Source organism: Hypanus sabinus, chromosome 29 (genome assembly GCF_030144855.1).
Source record: "Hypanus sabinus isolate sHypSab1 chromosome 29, sHypSab1.hap1, whole genome shotgun sequence".
NCBI lineage: Eukaryota > Metazoa > Chordata > Chondrichthyes > Myliobatiformes > Dasyatidae > Hypanus > Hypanus sabinus.
Genome location: NC_082734.1, coordinates 8,712,130 through 8,731,938, shown reverse-complemented (window position 1 = coordinate 8,731,938; position 19,809 = coordinate 8,712,130). Strand labels below are relative to the sequence as shown.

The window sequence follows — 19,809 nt, the reverse complement described above, 5'->3', positions numbered from 1 at the left end:
TACCTGCAGCTGGAATTGGTGTTGATTTATTACTGTCACCTGTACCGAGATTCAGAGGAAGGCTTGTCTTGCATTCTGTTCATACAGATCAGATAATTAGGCGGTGAATTGAGGCAGAACAAGTTAAAACAATAGCAGAATGCAGATAAGTGTGTCACAGCTACAGAGAATGTGTATTGCAGGTAAGCAACAAGTTTCAAGGTCATAATGAGATTCTCCAAACCTTTAGACAATCTGTGCAGAAGTAGACCATTCGGCCCTTTGAGCCTGCACCGCCATTCTGAGATCATGGCTGATCATCTACTATCAATACCCAGTTCCTGCCTTGTCCCCATATCCCTTGATTCCCCTATCCATAAGATACCTATCTCACTCTTTCTTGAAAGCATCCAGAGAATTGGCCTCAACTGCCTTCTGATACAGTGCATTCCAGACCCCCACAACTCTCTGGGAGAAGAAGTTTTTCCTTAACTCTGTCCTAAATGACCTACCCCTTATTCTCAAAACATGCCCTCTGGTGCTGGACTCTCCCAGCATCTGGAACATATTTCCTGCCTCTATCTTGTCCAATCCCTTAATAATCTTATATGTTGCAATCAGATCCCCTCTCAATCTCCTTAATTCCAGCGTGTACAAGCCCAGTCTCTCTAAGGTCTCTGCGTAAGACCTTTCTCCTGGCAAGGTCTAGATCAGTGATCGGGACTATACCGAGCTTTTGTTATTAAAGGATAAGAACAGCTGACTTGGTGCAGTTTTCGATTTAGATTTTGAGATACAGCACGATAACAGGCCCTTCCAGCCCAACGAGCTCGCGCCTCCCAGTTGTACCCATGTGACCAACTAACCTACTAACCTGTACATCTTTTGAATGGTGGAGAAAACTGGACCACCCAAAGGAAATCCATGCAGTCATGGGGAGGGCGTACAAACTCCTTACAGACAGTGGCGGATGTGAACCCGCGTTGTAACTGTGTTACGTTAACCGCAAGGCTGCTGTGCCAGCCACTCTGTATGGAAGACTCCAAGGCCAAAGTGGTTCCCTCTCCCTCCACCTTCTTGCTCTGGCATCTTTCCCCCCTCCGTTCCAGTCCTAATGAAGGGTCTTAGTCCGAGATGCCGACTGTTTGATCTGACCTGCTGAGATCCTCCAGCATTTTGTGTTTTACTGTGCCAGTTTCCAGACAACAAACAGCAACATGATTACGACTGAATAGCTGGTTTCACTGTTGTTCCCTAGAGATAACTAATGGCTCAGAACACGAGGAGAAGCCCCTCACTCATCTCAGTAGATTAGACTTGGCTTACTGTCCCAATCAAAGTCAGTACTTCTGCACTCTCTTCACGCCGGCTGTCCAACAGTGCAGCATCTCCTGTGTCTTCTGGTCTTTTAGTGGGATCAGTGATCAGCCATGATAGAATGGTGGAAGAGTCTTGATGGGCTGAATGGCCTAATTCTGCTCCTTTGGTCTCCTGATAGTAGAGCACTATTGCAACACGGACCTTTCCCCAGTCTGCTTTTTCTCCCCCACCAGCATTGCTCCTCTGATAGTTCTCCATATCTACTTACTCCCAAGTCCCTGCAAAGGGATCTGGGACTCCTTGTGCTGGATTCCATAAAGGTTAATTTGCAGATGGTGGAGCTGGTGGTACAAGAGGACTAGAATATAAAAGCAAAGATGTAATTTTGAGGCTTTATAAAGCACGGTAAGGCCTCACTTGGAGATTTGTGAGCAGTTGTGGGACCCTTATCTAAGAAAGGACGTGCTGACATTGGAGAGGGTTCAAAGAGGGCTTGTGAAAATTATTCTGTGTTTGAAAGGCATATGAGGAGTGTTTGATGGCTCTGGGTTCTCACTGGAATTCAGAAGAATTAGGGGGGACCTCATTGAAATCTATCAAATGTTGAAAGGCATTGACAGACTGGAGGTGGAGAGGATGATTCCCATGGCGGAGGAGTCTAGACCAGAGGGCACAGACTCAGAGTAGAGGAGCGTCCTTTTCAAATGGAGAGGAGGAGGAGTTTCTTTAGCCAGAAATAGGTGAATCTGTGGAATTTGCTGCCACAGGCGGCTATGGTGGCCAAGTCATTGGGTGTACTTAAGGCAGAGGTTGATAGATTCGTGATTAGACAAGGTGTGATGGGATACATGAAGAAGGCAGGAGAATGGGGCTGAGAAGAAAAATAAATTAGCCGTGATGAAAGGCTCGATGGGCAAAGGTGGCCTAATTCTGCTCCAATATAGTCTTCGTGTCTTCTTACGGCAGAGAAGAAGAGCTGGATTTGCAATGAATCCTCTTTCCACTCCAGTTGTCCCCAGACTCTCCAAAATTTGCTACTCAGCTAGGGGCAGAAGATACAAAAACTTCAAAACTTGCACCACCAGGCTGATAGGTAGCTTCTATCCCACAGTATAAGACTGGTTAATGGATTTCTTACATGATAACGATCTCTCAGTCTACCTCGTCACAGTCGGTAGGTTAATTGGTTATTGCAAATTTTCCCATGATTAGGCTAGGATTAAATTGGAGGATTGCTGGGCAGCGTGGGTCGAGGTGCTGGAAGGGCCTACTTCAATCAATCAATAACATAATCAATTAATTGATCAGAAATAATGACCTTGCACTTTTCTTCTCTACTTGCACTCCACTTTCTTTGAAACTATGAAGCCATATTCTGCATTCTGTTATTGCCTTCCCTTTTATCTGACCTCGATGTACTGATGTTTGCGATGATCTGTCTGGATGGAATGCAAAGAAAGTTTTATGTGTGACGTTATTAAATCAATTTAGGAATCCACATAGAGGGCTCAAACCACTTTCATGAATAATTCATGTGGTTGTGACTTTCAAATGTCTCTTCAATATCTTCCCACCACGGTCACGAATGAGAAGAACTTCAGTCCAGCAGAAATATTACAATTTAATATAAAGGACCTGGCTGTGCGGTGCCACAACCACAACCTCTTACTCAATGTCAGCAAGACCAGGGAGCAGATTATTGACCAGGAGGAGGAAACTGAAGGTTCAGGATCAGAGGTGGAGAGGGTCAACAACTTTAAATCCCTTGGTGTCATCATTTCAGAGGGAAGTCCTGGGCACGGTATGTAAGTGACAGACTTTGACAGACTTCTATAGATGGGTGGTGGAGAGTATATTGACTGGGTGCATCACAACCTGGTACGGAAAGGCCAATGCCCTTGAATGGAAAATGGTGCAAAAGGTAGTGGATACAGCCCGGTTCATCATGGGAAAAGCCCTTCCCAACGCTGAGCACATCGACATAGGGAGTTGTTGCAAAAAAGCAGCATCTATCATCAGGGAACCCTGCTACCCAGTCCATGCTCTCTTCTCATTGCTGCCATCAAGAAGGTACAGGAGCCTCAGGGCTCACACCACCAGGTTCAGGAACAGTTATTACCCCTCAACCAGAGGGAATAATTTCACTCCACTTGACTTATCACTGAAGTATTTACACAATTTGTGGACTCACTTTTAAGGATGCTTCATCTCACAATCTCAGTATTTATTGTTTATTTATTATTATAAAATACTGGGGTGGAAACACTGGGACAGGACAGAAAGGAGGGCCAAAGCTATGGTTACATACCCAATTGGTAAGGTCTTACATTGATTGTATTATGGTTATTATTCTATTATGGATTTATTGAGCATGCCCACAAAAATGACTTAGGGCTGTGTATGGTAACATACGTACTTTGATAATAAATTTACCTTGAACTTTGAGCTTTGGATTAATGCAATTAAGACAGACCTGTGTGCACAATTGGTTCTATGAAAATGCTTCCTCTTCACCTCTGGGCCATGGAAGTTCTTCTGTTTGTCCCATTTCCTGATGGGATGGGGATTTCCCTCCACCCTTAGCTGACTGGGGCTTGATGCCCAGAATTCACAGGTGGGATTGTTGGGAAAAGACATAGACTTTACAGCTTGGATGGAGTCCCCCCGGCCCCTTTCCATCGATGCCAACCAGAGGTGGCCGAGGGTCTGCTCAGCTGACGCTGTGAGTTTTTGGGGTCGTCTGTCTCATAGGCAGGTAGTCAAATTCATCACAGGCTGGAATCAGAAGATCTGATAGATGAATTGAGGGATCTGGGAATTGGACAGGGGAAAGTGGACACAGCACTGGATCATTCTTTCATTCAGTATTGTGCCATGTCGTATGACGTGGGAGATCATGATCTCACGACCATGATCGTTCTTGGCAAAATTTTCCACTGAAGTAGTTTGCCATTGCCTGCTTCTGGACAGTGTCTTTACAAGACAGGTGACCCCAGCCATTATCGATACTCTTCAGAGATTGTCTGCCTGGTGTCAGTGGTCACATAACCAGGACTTGTGATGTGCACCGGCTGCTCATACAACCATCCACCACCTGCTCCCATGGCTTCACATGACCCTGATCGGGGGCTAAGCAGGTGCTACACCTTGCCCAAGGGTGACCTGCAGACTAACAGAGGGATCAATGATTTTATTGAATAGGATATCATTGTGGAAGGGCCAAATGGCCTACACCCATTCTTAAGTGTCTGCTGATGGGAACTGAACAGTATTTGCATCAAAGTATTCAGAGAAAGATAAAGGAAAAAGGGTGCTATACTTCATTAGGAGTTTGTGGAGACTTGGTCTGTCACCAAAGACTCCCACAAATCTCTACATGTGTACCATGGAGAGTGCTCTGACTGCTTGCATTACTGTCCTCCAATGTGCAGGATGAAACAAAAAGCTGCAGGGAATTGTAGACCTAGCCAGCTCCATCACAAGCACTTGCCTCCCCAGCATCAAGAGCATCTTCAAAAGACAACGCCTCAAGAAGGTGCCATCATCGTTAAGGAGCCTGCCCTGGTCTCATTGCTACCATCAGGTAGGAGGTACAGCAGCCTGAGGGCTCACACTCCACATTTTAGGAACAGCTTCTTCCCCTCCAGCAGGTGGCGCAGCGACATCAGCGCCAGACTCCGGAACGGAGGTTCCCGGGTTCGAATCCAGTCGGGCCGTTCCCGAGTACGCTTTCCATCCATGCCGGGTTGAGTGTGGAGCTCGCAACTCGACCTCGTAAAATAAAGAAAAATACTGCAAAATATCTGTGAGGAGTGGCACGCCACACAGTCTTTCGTTCTGCGCCTGGTAAGGCATGAAAATGCCCGACACCTGCCTCTCAGGCCTGAGTCGATGTCGTCATCATCATCATCATTCTTCCCCTCCGCCATCAGATTTCTGAACAGTTACTGAACACGCAAACACAACCTTACTATTTTCCTCGTTTTTCACACTATTTATTTTTATTGATATAATTTTTAGTGTAATTTATAGTAAGTTTTTAATCTTTCCTTGTACTGCTGGTGCAAAACAGCAACTTTCAAGACATTACAGTATATCAGTGATAATAAACCTGATTCCGATTCTGCGTACTCAGAGGTAACCAAAAGTGGCCTGCACTCCTCCCCGGCTGTCAATTTAACCTGCTATTTCAGCCACAGTGTCAGAGAGTTATATAGCATCAGAACAGGCCTTTCAGCCCAATGTGTTCCTGCTGATCAAGATTCTATCCGAGCTAGACCACTCGCCTGTGCTTGGCCCTTGTCCTCAGAATATTTCCTGTCTATAGACCTTAAATATCTTTTAACATTGTAATTACACCTGCCTCTGGCAACTTGATCAATATACCAACCACCCTCTGTGTGAAGAAGTTAGCCCTTGCATCTCTTTTAAATTTTTCTCTTCAGAAACAGGTTTAATATCACAGGTGATTGTTGTGAAATTTGTTGTCTTAGTGGCAGCAGTACATTGCAATGCATCGTAATAAAAACTGTAAATTACAGCAAGTATATATACAAAGAAGTTAAATCAAATAAGTAGCCCAAAAAAGATAGTGTTCATGGTTCAATGCCCATTCCGAAATCTGATGGCAGAGGGGAAGAAGCTGTTCCAGAATTGTTGAGTGTGTGCCTTCAGGCTCCTGTACCTCCTTCCTGATGGTAGCAATGAGGGGGCATGTCCTGGGTGCTGGGGGTCTTTCATGAAGGAAGCCACCTTTTTGAGGCATCTCTCCTTGAAGATGTCCTGGATGCTGGGGTGGTTAATACCCATGATAAAGCTCACTGAGTTCACAACTTTCTGCAGCTGATCTATCTCACTCCTGTACACCTGCTTGTCACCCGAAACCTATGTCCTCTAGTTTTAGATTAACCTACGCTCGGAGAAACAGTTCGCACTGACTGTCAGACTGTTCATAGTAGAGGTTCAGCAACCCTCCACTGCCCTCCAATCTCTCCGATGCTTTTCTCCTTGCCTTGTCAATCCTGGGCAAACAGCCCAGTCAGCTCCCCTCCGAGGTCCCAGGAAGTGAGTGCTTGGACGTAATCTCTACTCTCCGATCTTCAGGGGAGAGAGAATGAGGAGTAACTTTGCAGAGCGACAGAAGAAAGTGAACAAAGGAGAAGAGAGAGAGAAAGGAAGGGAGGGGAGAAGGAGAAGCAAAAATAATGTGAGAGACAGGGATACAGACAAATTGAGAAATTGTGAATTTATGGCCAGAGCGGAGATTCCAGCACAGATTTTTAGAGGGAGGGTGTGAGAAGGAGAGAAATTAAGAGAGAGATAGAGGGGTGAGGGAGAGAGAGAGAGAGAGTGTGTGTGTGTGTGTGTATGTGTGTGGGGGGGGGTGTGGGGGTGTGTGCGGTGTGCATGCACATACTTTGTGATTGTGTGAGAGTGGGCACGTGTGTGTATGCGCGCGCCTGTGTATACGTATGTGTGTGTGTGACACAGAGAGAGAGAGAGAGACAGGGAAAGTGACAGAGAGAGAAGGCAAGAAAGAGAAATACTGAGTTAGAGACAGTGTGAGATAGAAAGGAGGAAGATAAGTATAAAGAGTGGCAGACCTTGGCTGCACACTCACAAGAGGGCATAGTTTTAAGATGCTTGGAAGTAGGTACAGAGATGTCAGGAGTAGGGTTTTTTATGCAGAGAGCAGTGAGTGCATGGAACGGGCTGCCAGTGATGGTGGAGGCGGATATGATAGGGTCTTTTAAAAAGCTCCTGGATAGGTATACGGAGCTTAGAAAAATAGAGGACTATGGGTAACCCAAGGTAATTTCTAAAGTAAGCTTTGTGGGCTGAAGGGCCTGTATTGTGCTGTAGGTTTTCTATGTTTCTGTGTACAACTGGCCTCGGTGAGTTTTGCACTTTCCCATGCCTGGGTGTCTTTGCCGGTAATGTCCTGGAGCCAATCAGCATTAGATCAAACACAGAGGGAGCCAGTTCAATGTACACTCACAGGGTCAGGTTCTCTTCCAAGAAGCAGCGGTTACGCAGGAGTCCAGCCCACAGCTGCACGCCGATGATTCCAAAAATGAAAAAGACAAAGAAGCAGAGTAGAAGGACGTTTCCGAGCATTGGGAGAGTGTCCAGCAACAGGTTGACCAGGATCCTCATACCTGTACACAGAGAGAAAATCCGTTAGCTGAGGGACGTTATCACTAGGGATTCAGCAGATGCTGGAAATCCAGAGCGACACCCACACACAAAAAGCTCAGCAGGTCTGGCAGCACCTATGGAGAAGAATAAGAAGAATAATTTGGGCTGAGACCCTTCTATCGGGACTGGAAGGGGAGGGGGAAGAAAGGGAAAGGTGTTGGGGGAGGGGGAAAGGTGATAGGCTAACTGAGGGGTGGGGGGAAGGTAGGTGGCTAGTGGAGGGGGGAATGAAGTTGAAAAATGATAGGCAGAAGAGGTAAAGGGCTGGAGAAGAAAGAATGTTAGGAGAGATTCCTCCGGCACTCATTCCCTCCTCCTCCCTCCTCAAATCTTGGCATGTCCCCTCAATCTTTACACAACCCTCTCATCCCTTGCTCCTCTCTCCCACTCCCCCCTCATTCCACTCATTCCCTTCCCTTCCCTCTCAGGTTCTGCATTATGCTTGCAAATCCCACTTTCTGCGCAGAGGACCATAAGCGAAATGCTGGAGGAGCTCAGCAGGTCAGGCAGCAGATATGGAGAGCAATAAGCAGTCGATGTCTGGGCTGAGACCCTTCATTAGGACTAGGAGGCAAACGGTGAAGATTCAGAATAATTCTCTCTTCCCCCTTACTTTCCAGTCCTGATGAAAGGTCTCGGCCTGAAACGTTGACTGTTTATTCTTCTCCATAGATGCTGCCTGACCTGCTGAGCTCCTCCAGCATTTTGTGTGTGTTGAACTAGATTTCCAACCATCTGCAGAATCTCTTGTGATTATGGCCTCGTACTCCCTAATTTCCTTCCTCACTCTCTGCACCAATCCCTTATGCACCACCATTTCCTCACATCCTCCATTCCCGCATTCAATCCTCGGGGCCTCCATTCTTGCATCCATCCCTCGCACTCTCCCTTCAAATATCTTCCCTCTACTTCCCTCACTCCACTGAACAGTACCTTTATCTCCCCTGCACATCCCCATTCCTTGCCTCAACCCACGCACCCTCCTTTGCAACTTCCCTTCCTGCCTCTTGCTCCTTCTTCACCACCCTGTCCCCTTCATCAACACTTCCTTCCACTACCATTCCCTCCTATCTCTCCTCCCTCTTTCACCTTCTCTTCCTCTTTCTAATACCCCATGATGCACTCACTCCTCCTTCTCTTGGTCACCCATCCCCAATACCCTCACATACACTGTACCCCAATGCCCTCACACACTGTACCCCAATGCCCTCACACACACTGTACCCAAATACCTTCACACACACTGTACCCAAATACCTTCACACACACTGTACCCCAATGCCCTCACACACACTGTACCCAAATACCTTCACACACACTGTACCCCAATGCCCTCACACACTGTACCCCAATGCCCTCACACACACTGTACCCCAATACCCTCACACACTGTACCCCAATGCCGTCACACACTGTACCCCAATACCCTCACACACTGTACCCCAATACCCTCACACACACTGTACCCCAATATCCTCACACACTGTACACCAATACCCTCACACACACTGTACCCCAATACTCTCACTTCCCACCCAACATACCCTATGCACTTCTTGACTTCTCCTCTCTGCTGCTGTTGGGATGGCACTAGACAATCAGATGGGGGGAAATTGCACACTGGGAGTCGGCTTAGGTGAGGAGGGGAACGCGTATGATTCATCGAAAACAGTAATTAAGAAAATAAATTAGCTTTGTGGAAATTGAAAGTTAACCAATTCAAAGATAATGGTGTGTTTCATGTTAGAACAGGTTAAAGTAATTAGGTTGATGATTATGAACTGCGTGCTCAAAGGCTTGGGAATGCATCTGTATAACATGAATGAGGTTTACAATTCCCTTAATGAAGATATAATCTATTAGCGATCCCCTGCCAATTCATCTTCTGGCTTCTAAACACTTTGCTGCAGTTTTAGTTCCATTAAGGTAACACAATACATTAAACTGACACACATTCTAGCTCAATAGGAATGCTGGCTTCTGATCCAATGGGGAGAAATATCGGTACCACTGGATGGATACTCCCTACTGGTCATTGAGAAACCCCATCAGAGGAGTCCTATCAGAGAAGGAATTCCAGGACCGTACGGCATTCAACCATTCCACCAAATGCAAGTGGAAGGAATGGTGATTCAAAGCTTCAATAACAGGCCGAGAAAAATTGCAAATAAATTGATTCAATGGTTTGTAATCCGCAGAGGAGATCAACACAATGTTAAGACAACGGGAAATGCAGCACAGATTTGCAAAACATGACTGAGTTTCATAATAAGGTCCTTCACACACACACACACACTGTACACCAATACATACCCTCACACACCATACAATACCTTCACACACTGTACCCCAATACCCTCACACACCGTACAACAATACCCTCACACACTGTACACCAATACCCTCACACACCGTACAATACCCTCACACACTGCACACCAATACCCTCACACACAGTACCCCAATACGCTCACACAATGCAATCCAAAACACAAATAACATTCACACTGTACCATAACACTTCCTGTCCTCCATCACTCTTTATCCCACCACCTCCAGTGTTCCCACACTGCACACCAAAACCTCCCACATTCACACACAATGCACCCCCAAACCACCCACGCTCACACATACTGTACCCCAAAACCTCCCACACTCACTCACACTATCTCCAAAACATCCCACACTCACTCACACTGCACCCTCAAACCTCCCATGCTCACACACACACACACACAGTGCCCCAAGACTTCCCACACTCACACACTGTACCCCAAAACATCCCACACTCACACACACTGCACCCCAAAACCTCCCACATTCACACACACTGCACCCCAACTCATTCCATCCTCTCACACTGTACCCCAACACATCCCACCATCTCTCACGCTGTACCCCAACACATCCCACCCTCTCTCACTCTGTACCCCAATACATCCCACCCTCTCTCACACTGTACCCCAACACATCCCATCCTCTCACACTGTACCCCAACACATCCCACCCTCTCACACTCTACATCCCACCCTCTCTCACACTGTACCCCAACACATCCCGTCCTCTCACACTGTACCCCAACACATCCCATCCTCTCTCACACTGTACCCCAACACATCCCACCCTCTCATACACTGTACCCCACCAAATCCTGTCCTCTCACACTGTACCCCAACACATTCCATCCTCTCTCACACTGTACCCCAACACATCCCACCATCTCTCACACTGTACCCCAACACATCCCACCATCTCTCACACTGTACCCCAACTCATTCCACCCTCTCACACTGTACCCCAACACATCCCACCCTCTCTCACACTGTACCCCACCAAATCCTGTCCTCTCACACTGTACCCCAACACATCCCACCCTCTCTCACACTGTACCCCAACACATCCCACCCTCTCTCACACTGTACCCCAACACATCCCACCCTCTCATACACTGTACCCCACCAAATCCTGTCCTCTCACACTGTACCCCAACACATCCCACCCTCTCTCACACTGTACCCCAACACATCCCACCATCTCTCACACTGTACCCCAACACATCCCACCATCTCTCACACTGTACCCCAACTCATTCCATCCTCTCACACTGTACCCCAACACATCCCACCCTCTCTCACATTGTACCCCAGCACCTCCTGTCCTCTCTTACAATGTACCCCAACACCTCCTGCCCTCTTTCACAGTGCCCTAACACATTTTCCTCTCTCACATTCTCCTATTATCCTCTCTCACAACACACACCAAAACATCCTGTCCTCTCACACTGTACCCCAACTCCTCCTATCCCTGTCTCATACTGTACCCCAACACCCCCATTGTCTGACATACTGTACCCCAATACCACCTAACTTCAGCCAGTCAACAGATTCAGTCCACTCTCTTAGATGTAATTGACAAAATGCTGATAATGGGATCTGTGTAGGCAGTCCAATGGCTGGAGAAATGGATCTGGTGAGCAGAGAGGCCTGTTCTGTGCTGTACATCTCCTAGACCCTATCACTGCATCGCACAATCTCACACTCTCACATATTCTTCACACCATTCATTACCCATTCTTGTACACAAACCATTCTAACACCACTCTCTTATATTGAGACATCATGTTTGTATTTCCAATGGCTTTCTTCTCATCTCCCCAGTTTCTAACTCAATCTGCAACTGTCAAACACAACTAAAACTGTTTCACCTCAAGGGTCCACCTCATTTTCCTGCCTACTCTGGGAATTATCTCCTGTTTACCGAGTCCTGGTACGGTCTCTCTGCAACTTCTGTCTTTCGCTATCAGACATTTGATGACCTCTGAATGTTGTATAGTCTGTAACACCACTTTCCTGCAATTCTTTTCCTATTAGATTCATCACGGAATGAAAAGACTGGTCTTGGACAAGGACTAGAACGGCAGAGGTTGTTTTCCATCAAGTTGATTAGATGAAACAGAGCATCCACAGTAAGCTTGGATGGAGTAAGTAAACAGCTTCCAATAAGTGCATTCATGTTAAAAGTTAAAGCAGAGGGAAGGAAGAAAACTCCTTTCTAATGCTGTGATTGTTTAAAAGGCATGTGGAAGCATAATCAATAGGAAATTCCGACAGGGAACTGAAAAAGGAGATGGGTCCCACTGAATCGTCTCAGCCCAAAACATCAACTCGTTATTCCTTTCCATGGATCCTGACTGACCTGTGGAGTTCCTCGAGCATTTTATGTGTGTCACTGAGGAAGAAGACAACTAGCATAGACACAATAGGTTGATTAGCCTGATACAGGGTTACACGGCTGGTTGCCCACATGTAAATCAATTTTTAAATTTTATTTTATAGTTACAGCTTGGTAACTTCTGGCCCAACAAGCCTGCACTGTTCAATGTCCCTGTCCAAGGTTCTGAAATAACTTGACATGTTTTTGCTTGGTACATGGCGTGCGTTCTGGCAATAGCACTATCTACCGGGGAATCTGGAGAAAATCCATGCAATTGAGGGGAGAATATACAGATTCCTTACAGACAGTGTCAGGAATTGAATTGAATCTGGGTCACAGGCAGTGTAATAGTACCACACTAATCACCATGCTTCCCTTAAATATTTGAGCTCATCCCAACTCAGGACCTCAAGAGTTCAACCTACTGTTTTGCCCTCATAATTTCTGATTAGCTCTCTTCTTGACCAGACAAAATTCCCTCTGACAGTTGAATTGACTGTGAGCCCTGCTTGAACCCAGATAGTGTGCAGCTAAAGCCAAGACTCCCTACCAACCTCTCAGCTTGGAGTACTCAATTATTATCTTTTAAGACTGTAAAGTGAATCCGATATCACTGGATCTCCTTAGAAAGAGACTGCACAGATTTTGCATACTGAAGTGTATGTGTAATTTCTGGTTCTTAACTCTAGGAGTGCCCCCAACCTGTCACCCCACTACTTTGCATCTTGGGTTTAAATTACTGGATACCATCTCTCTAAATAAGTTAGTAGATTCCTGCACTTTCTCAACCAAGTCTCATAATTTTTGCAGAGGGACAGAAGGTGTTTTTTTTCAGAATTCATTTGCAAGTACAAAGCTGAAGGATTTTCCGTGCGTGGGGGTGGGAAAGAGGAAACAGGCTTTGTTTGCCGATGCTGTTGATTCGTTGCTTGCTGTGCTCTGTGTTGTTCTGCCGAGCATTGTGGGCAAGCTATGCTGGCTCCAGAATGTTTAGTGACACTTGTGGGCTGCCCCAGCACATGCTAAAGTTGCATCAGTTGTTAATGCAAGCAACACATTTCACTGAATGTTTTGATGTACATTTGATAAACTAAATGAATCTAAATTTGAGTTTAGTCCATCTGCTGAATCATCCCTTTAACTGATCAGCTTTGCTAATGTCCTTCAGGCAAGGAAATCTATTTAGATATACACTGTGGAGTAGGCCATTCTGGCCATTTGAGCTGCATCACTACAGCAATAAATGATTCAACCCTAGACTAATCACGGAACAATTTACAATGACCAATTAACCTACCAACGAGTATACCTTTGGGCTGTGGGAGCAAACCAGAGCACCTAGAGGAAATCTACGCATTCCATGGAGTGGATGTACAGACTTCTTACAGATGATGTTGGAATTGAACTCCGCACTCTGAAGCCCCAAGCTGCAAAAGCATTGCGCTAACTGCTATGCTACCGCACACACTTTTTGGTAGTTTCTTTTTGTGAGTCTAGAGTCATCAATGTGACGACCGATACCTAACTCCTTCCTTAGCCCTGAGGCAACTAGGGATGGATAATCAATGGTGATATTGCCAGGAATGCTCACACTCTATGAACCAAGTAAAAGCATGTCATTATTTCAGCACCTTGGACAGGGGCACAGGCCTCAGACTTTTCCTTACAGTTATGTTGCAGGAACTCAGCAGCTCAGGCAGCTTTTATGGAGGGAAATAAATAGTCATTACTTCTGGCTGCAATGCTTCATCAGGAATGGTCATCTTGGCCTGAAACATCATCTATTTATTCCACTCCAATAACGCTGCCTGATTTGCTTTACCCCCACCATCCAGGCCATGGTCTCTCCTTGCTGCTGCCAACAAGGAGGTACAGGAGCCTTCGGACCCATACCACTAAGCTCAGGAACAATTATTACCCTTTAAACATCAAGTTCCTGAACCAGTGTGGATAATTTCACTCACCTCAACACTGAACTGATTCCACAATCTACAGACCAGACCCATTTACAAGGGCTCTAAAACTCATGTTCTCAGTATTATCTATCTACCTATCTATCCATCCAAGGCTATAGCACAAACAGAACCATTAACATGAATGTGAATAATTTCTGTCTGAACCAAAACTACTTGGCTATCTGTCTCTCTTCGTGTGTATGTATGTGCAAGAACTTATCTCTACCATTGCTCTGTAAGGTATGGAGTCTATTCAGCCCTTCTGTTTCTATGCTGTTCACTGCATTATGATGAGCCCTGAAATTCAGAGCCATTTTAGGGAACAGTTTTGCAGTTTTCTCTTTACATTAACTTATGTTGATTTCAGGTCTGAAAAATGCAAGACAGATAAATTCAGCTGAGATTTCATGAGAAACCCAGAATATTGTCAAGTCACAAATTTGTACAGGATAGAGATGGACACTTCAGCCCATTATATCCAAGTTAAACTTCTTGCCTATTTATACTTACCGCTTACCTGCATTAGGACATTAAACTTCAATACCATGGCTATTCAAGTGTCTTTCTAATTGCCTCATTAGACTACAGATTTCAACTTTGTGTAAAGAGCCTACTCCTAGGATCCTCATTGAAACCCCTACCTCTCACCTTAAACCTGTGCCCTCTTGTTTTTGATGCCTCTACCATAAGATTTTGATTCTCTACTCTATCAATGTCTCCATTAATCTTACATATTTTCGCTAGGTCACCCCTCAGCCTCCTTCACCCCAGCCTATCCAATCTCTTTCTGTAACTCAAGTTTTCAATCCGATCTGTTGCAAGGACGTGGTGGTGGAAATGAACCTAAGTGCAGAACATGGACATGGAGGCAGAGTCAGGAGGCATTATTAACATAGCAAGCATGGAGTCAGTATCCAGGAGCGATGCTTGACCGAGAACCAGTGGTCCTAAGAACCATGGAACAAAGTTACTCACACTGGAGTCAACCAAAAAAAAAATGGTAGCTCCTTGTTGTGATCACAGGGTTTTTATCCTGCATTTGCTGATGGAAAGCAGGTGTTTGTAGTTAGTGGAACCTGGGAATGATAGGAACTAAACAAGGTGATTGAGGCCCAATTCCCGAGGTAAATAGTCAGGTGGGTGAGTGCCAGAAGGGACCATGACAACATCCTTTGTTCCAGGGAAAAAAAAACGTCAATGTATCCAATCTTACTCCATAACTCAAATCCTTGAACCCAGGCAATGTCCTGGTTCATCAGCTTCGCACTTTTTCCTGCATAACCACATATGCTTAACCACCTGGTACATTGAATAACCAGAAAAAAAACCAGAAAGATGAGCGGATATGGGAATAAAGAGGGCTGAAAAAGATGTTACTGATAGCAGCTTTTCTGAAGCAAATTGCGGTAAATTGTCACCATAATCAATGAAGAGGCAAGTGAAAGTGAAGTGAGTTAAGGGATGAGCCCTGCTGGTGCATTTCAGAATCAGTGCCGATGGAGTGAGCCACTCGGAGATGAGAAGTTGAGGCAGCAGAATTCTGATACCTGTGCAACTGGCTCCGGTGTGAGCTCGGATCGCTCTGGATGTAGAGCTGATCTGAAGAGTTTGACAGCGGCTTTGGGCTAGGGGGGCGAAACCTGGGCCTGGGGCGAATCACTGGGTGATGAGTACTAGGCCCAGAGCCTTCCACTGCAGTGGTGCTTGGGTTCTACTGCGAGGTTCGGGATGCTGTTTGGACCAACTTAAATGCCAGTCCAGATGGACTGGAAAGACCGGGTGTCAGGATCAGAGGCGAGAGCTAATTTCACTCGCTCTCCGCAATGGTCACTCCTCTCTCCATGGTGCTGAGGCTATGAAAACTGCCCCAGCTGCTGTGTTCCATGCCTGCTAATATGATACCAAGGGTATCCTGAGTTCAGATCTAAGGACTCAATTTGGTTCAGAATATTATTGCTTGCTCCTGCTGTTTGCATGCTCTGTTATTTTTTCCTTTCTCTTCCACATCGGGTGTTGGTCTTTTTTAGGGCTGCCTGTAAGCAAACAAATCTCAAGGTATATAATATACACATTCTTTGATAATAAGTGTACTTTGAAACTTTGAAGTGAGAATGTATTGCATAGTGATTATATGGAGTATCCTTCAATGTGTTTATGGCTTTGGAACTACAAACATGGAGTAGAATTTAGTTCTATAGCCTAGGGCTCTGTACCTCCCTCTGCAGTTGGATCCTTGACTTCCTAACCAGAAGACCACAATCTTTGTGGATTGGTGATAATATCTCCTCCTCGCTGACTATCAGCACTGGTGCATCTCAGGGGTATGTGCTTAGTCCACTACTCAACTCTTTCTATGCCCATGGCTGTGTGGATAGGCATAGCTCAAATACCATCTATAAATTTGCTGATGATACAACCATTATTGGTAAAATCTCAGATAGAGAACAGAGGGTGTACAGAAGCGAGATATACCAACTAGTCACAGGAACAACCTTGCTCTCAACATAAGTAAGACAAAAGAGCTGATTGTGGACTTCAGGAAGAGTTTGATGTAGGGTAATCTCCATAGAGGGATCAGAAGTAGAGAGAGTGAGCAGTTTCAAGATCCTGGGTGTCAAGATATCTGAGGATTTAACCTGGTCCCAACATATTGATACAGCTATAAAGAAGGCAAGACAGCAACTATACTTCATTAGGAATTTGAAGAGATTTGATATATCAACAAAAACACTCAAAAACTTCTATAGATGTATAATGGAGAGCATTCTGATAGGCTGCATCACCTGCTGGTATTTGCGGGGGAAGGCTACTGCACAGGACCAAAAGAATCGGCAGAAAGTCATAAACTTAGTTGGCTCCATCTTGGGTACTATCCTACAATGGACCCAGGACCCAGGACATCTTCAAGGAGCGGTGTCTCAGAAAGGCATCATCCATTATTAAGGACCCCCAGCACCCAGGGCATGCCCTTTTCTCACTGTTACATCGGGTAGGAGGTACAGAAGCCTGAAGGCACACACTCAGCAATTCAGGAACAGCTTCTTCCCTTCTGCCATCCAATTCATAAATGGACATTGAACCCATGAACACTACCTCAACTTTATAAACAGATAATATCTGTTTTTGCACAATTTTTAATCTATTCAATATAAATATATTGTAATTTATTTATTTATTTATTTCTCTTCTTCTATATTAGGAATCACAATGATCTGCTGCTGCTAAGTTAACAAATTTCATGGCACATGGCAGTGATAATAAACCTGATTCTGATTCTGAGTTTCTCATTCATTAAGAACGTTTTTCATCTGATCTTAGCCTCGGCTCCATTTTCCTGTCTGCTCACTTTAAGTCTTAATTTCTTGTAGTCCAAAAATCTGTTTGTCTCCACCTACATTATGTACACTCTTCCAACTCTCTGGTTCTCTGGGCTACAGAACACCAAAGGTTTATGGCCATGTGAGTGGAGAAGTTTTCTTTTTATTGAGTGGACCAACGAGCTTGCACTGCCCAGTTACTCCCATGTTGCCGATTAACCTGCTCACCCATGTCTTTGGAATGCGGGAGCAGATTGGAGCACCTGGAGGAAATCCAGCAGTCATAGGGAGAATGTTCAGACTCCTTATGCCATTGCCTGTAAAGAATTGAACCTGGGTCATGGTGTTACAATAACCACTAAGTTACAATGCTATCCTAAAGTTTACGATATCTGGTAAACTTTCATTCCATGTCCAAGTTCTAGCTCCTGCCATGGGAGAGAAGCATCAAAGCCACTGGATGGCATACCATTTATAGAATATAAAATGAACATTTAGCTTAACCGGCCTCTCCTGGAGTTATTGTTTCCTAAGAGGCAGTGGTGGGAATTAAACATAACTCCTAGCAGCACAAAAGACGTCTTAGACCATAGATGTAGGAGTGGAATTAGACCCATGGACTCTGTCCCACCTTTCTATCATGCCTGATTTACTTTCCCTCTCAACCATATTCTTCTTCATTCTCCCCATATTTTTTGACATGCTTAGGAATCAAGAACTTTTCAAACTCTGCTTTAGATATACCTAATGACTTAGCTGGTCTTCACAACCATCAGTGAAAATTAATTCCACAGATTCACTACCCTTTGGTGAAAGAAATTCCTCCACCTCTGTTCTAAAGGGCCATCCTTGGATTTTGAGGCTGTACCCTCTAGTCCTACACTCCTCCGGTATAGGAAACATCCTCTCCATGTCCATTCTACCTAGGCTTCGCAATATTAGGTAGATTTCAATGGTATTCCCCCTGCATTCTTCTAAACTCCAGTGAGTATAGGCCCAGAGCCTTCAAACTCCACATCCATTAACCTTTTAAATCCTGGGATCATTCTCATGAATCTCCTCTGGACCCCTCCAATGTCAGTACATCTTTTATTAGATATGGTGCCCAAAACAGCTTACAATACTCTATATGTGGTCTCATCAATGTCTTATAAAGCCTCAGCATTACATCCTTGCTTTTATATTCTAATTTTCTCAAAATAAATGCTAACCTTGTATTTTCCTTCCTTACTACCGACTCAACTTTCAAGTTAGCCTTTGGCGAATCCTGCACAAGGACTCCCAATTCCCTTTGCATCTCTGACTTCTGAATTTGCTGCCAATTTAGAAAATAGTCTATGCCTTTATTTCTTCTATCAAAGTGCATGACTTTACACTTCCCTACACTGTATTCCATCTGCCACTTCTTTACTCATTCCCCTAATGCAGGGGTGTCAAACTCATTTTAGGTCACGGGCTGGATTGGGCAAAATGCAGCTTCATGCGGGCCGGATCAGTCGGGCGCGTGCGAACGCAGCTTTCATTGCCTCCGTTTTTTCAGCCTGTTCTCATGTGTCTCAGTCTCTGCTATAACTACAAAGTGTTTCACTTCACAAATTCCATTTCTTATGAAGAAGACTGCTGAGCAAGCATTATTTTTATGATTGGTATTAACTTACAATCATAGGCTTCATATCGCCGGGCCATTAATAATTAAAATAATAGATCTATCTAAAATGATCTCTGGCCCGCGGGCCTTGAGTTTGACACCTATGTCCTAATGTATCCTAGTCCTTCTTCCTCAACGTTGTATTGCAGTATCACCACAAACATGTCCACAAATGCATCAATTCTGTCATCTAGACCATTAGCATATAACATGAAAAGAAGTGGTCCCAACATCGACCCTTGCAGAATGCCACTGGTCTCCAGAAGCCAATCAGAAAAGGGCACCAGTCAGCCAATCTGCTACCTTTCCTATAATAAAAGGGCTCTTGCTTAGCAACCTCATCTGTGGCACCTTATCAAACGTCTTCTAAAAGTCCAAGTTAAAACATTCACTTTGCTTCTCCTACTTGTCATTTCCTCAAAGAATTCCAATAGGCTTGTCAGGCAAGATTTCCCTTTCAAGAAATCGTGCCGACTTTGGCCAATTTTATCATGTACCTCCAAGTACACTGCCACCTCATCCTTAATAATGGACTTTAACATCAAGCCTATAATTTCCTGTCTGTTGCCTCTCTCCTTTCTTAAAGAGTAGAGTGATATTTGCAATTTTCCAGTCCCCTAGAACCATTCCAGGATCTAGTGAGTCCTGAAAGATCACTAATACTGCTTCCACAATCTCT

The 19,809-nt window shown here is 45.0% G+C and overlaps 1 protein-coding gene across 1 annotated transcript in view; it reads right to left on the bottom strand.

Annotated features, from left to right (window-relative positions):
• Positions 1-19,809, bottom strand: part of cacna1ia (calcium voltage-gated channel subunit alpha1 Ia) — a 589,581-nt gene that overhangs the window by 280,069 nt on the left and 289,703 nt on the right. Inside the window, exon 5 of the mRNA XM_059953562.1 lies at positions 7,298-7,457. Within this exon, the coding sequence (XP_059809545.1) occupies positions 7,298-7,457 (160 nt within the window). The remainder of the gene's footprint in view (positions 1-7,297; positions 7,458-19,809) is intronic.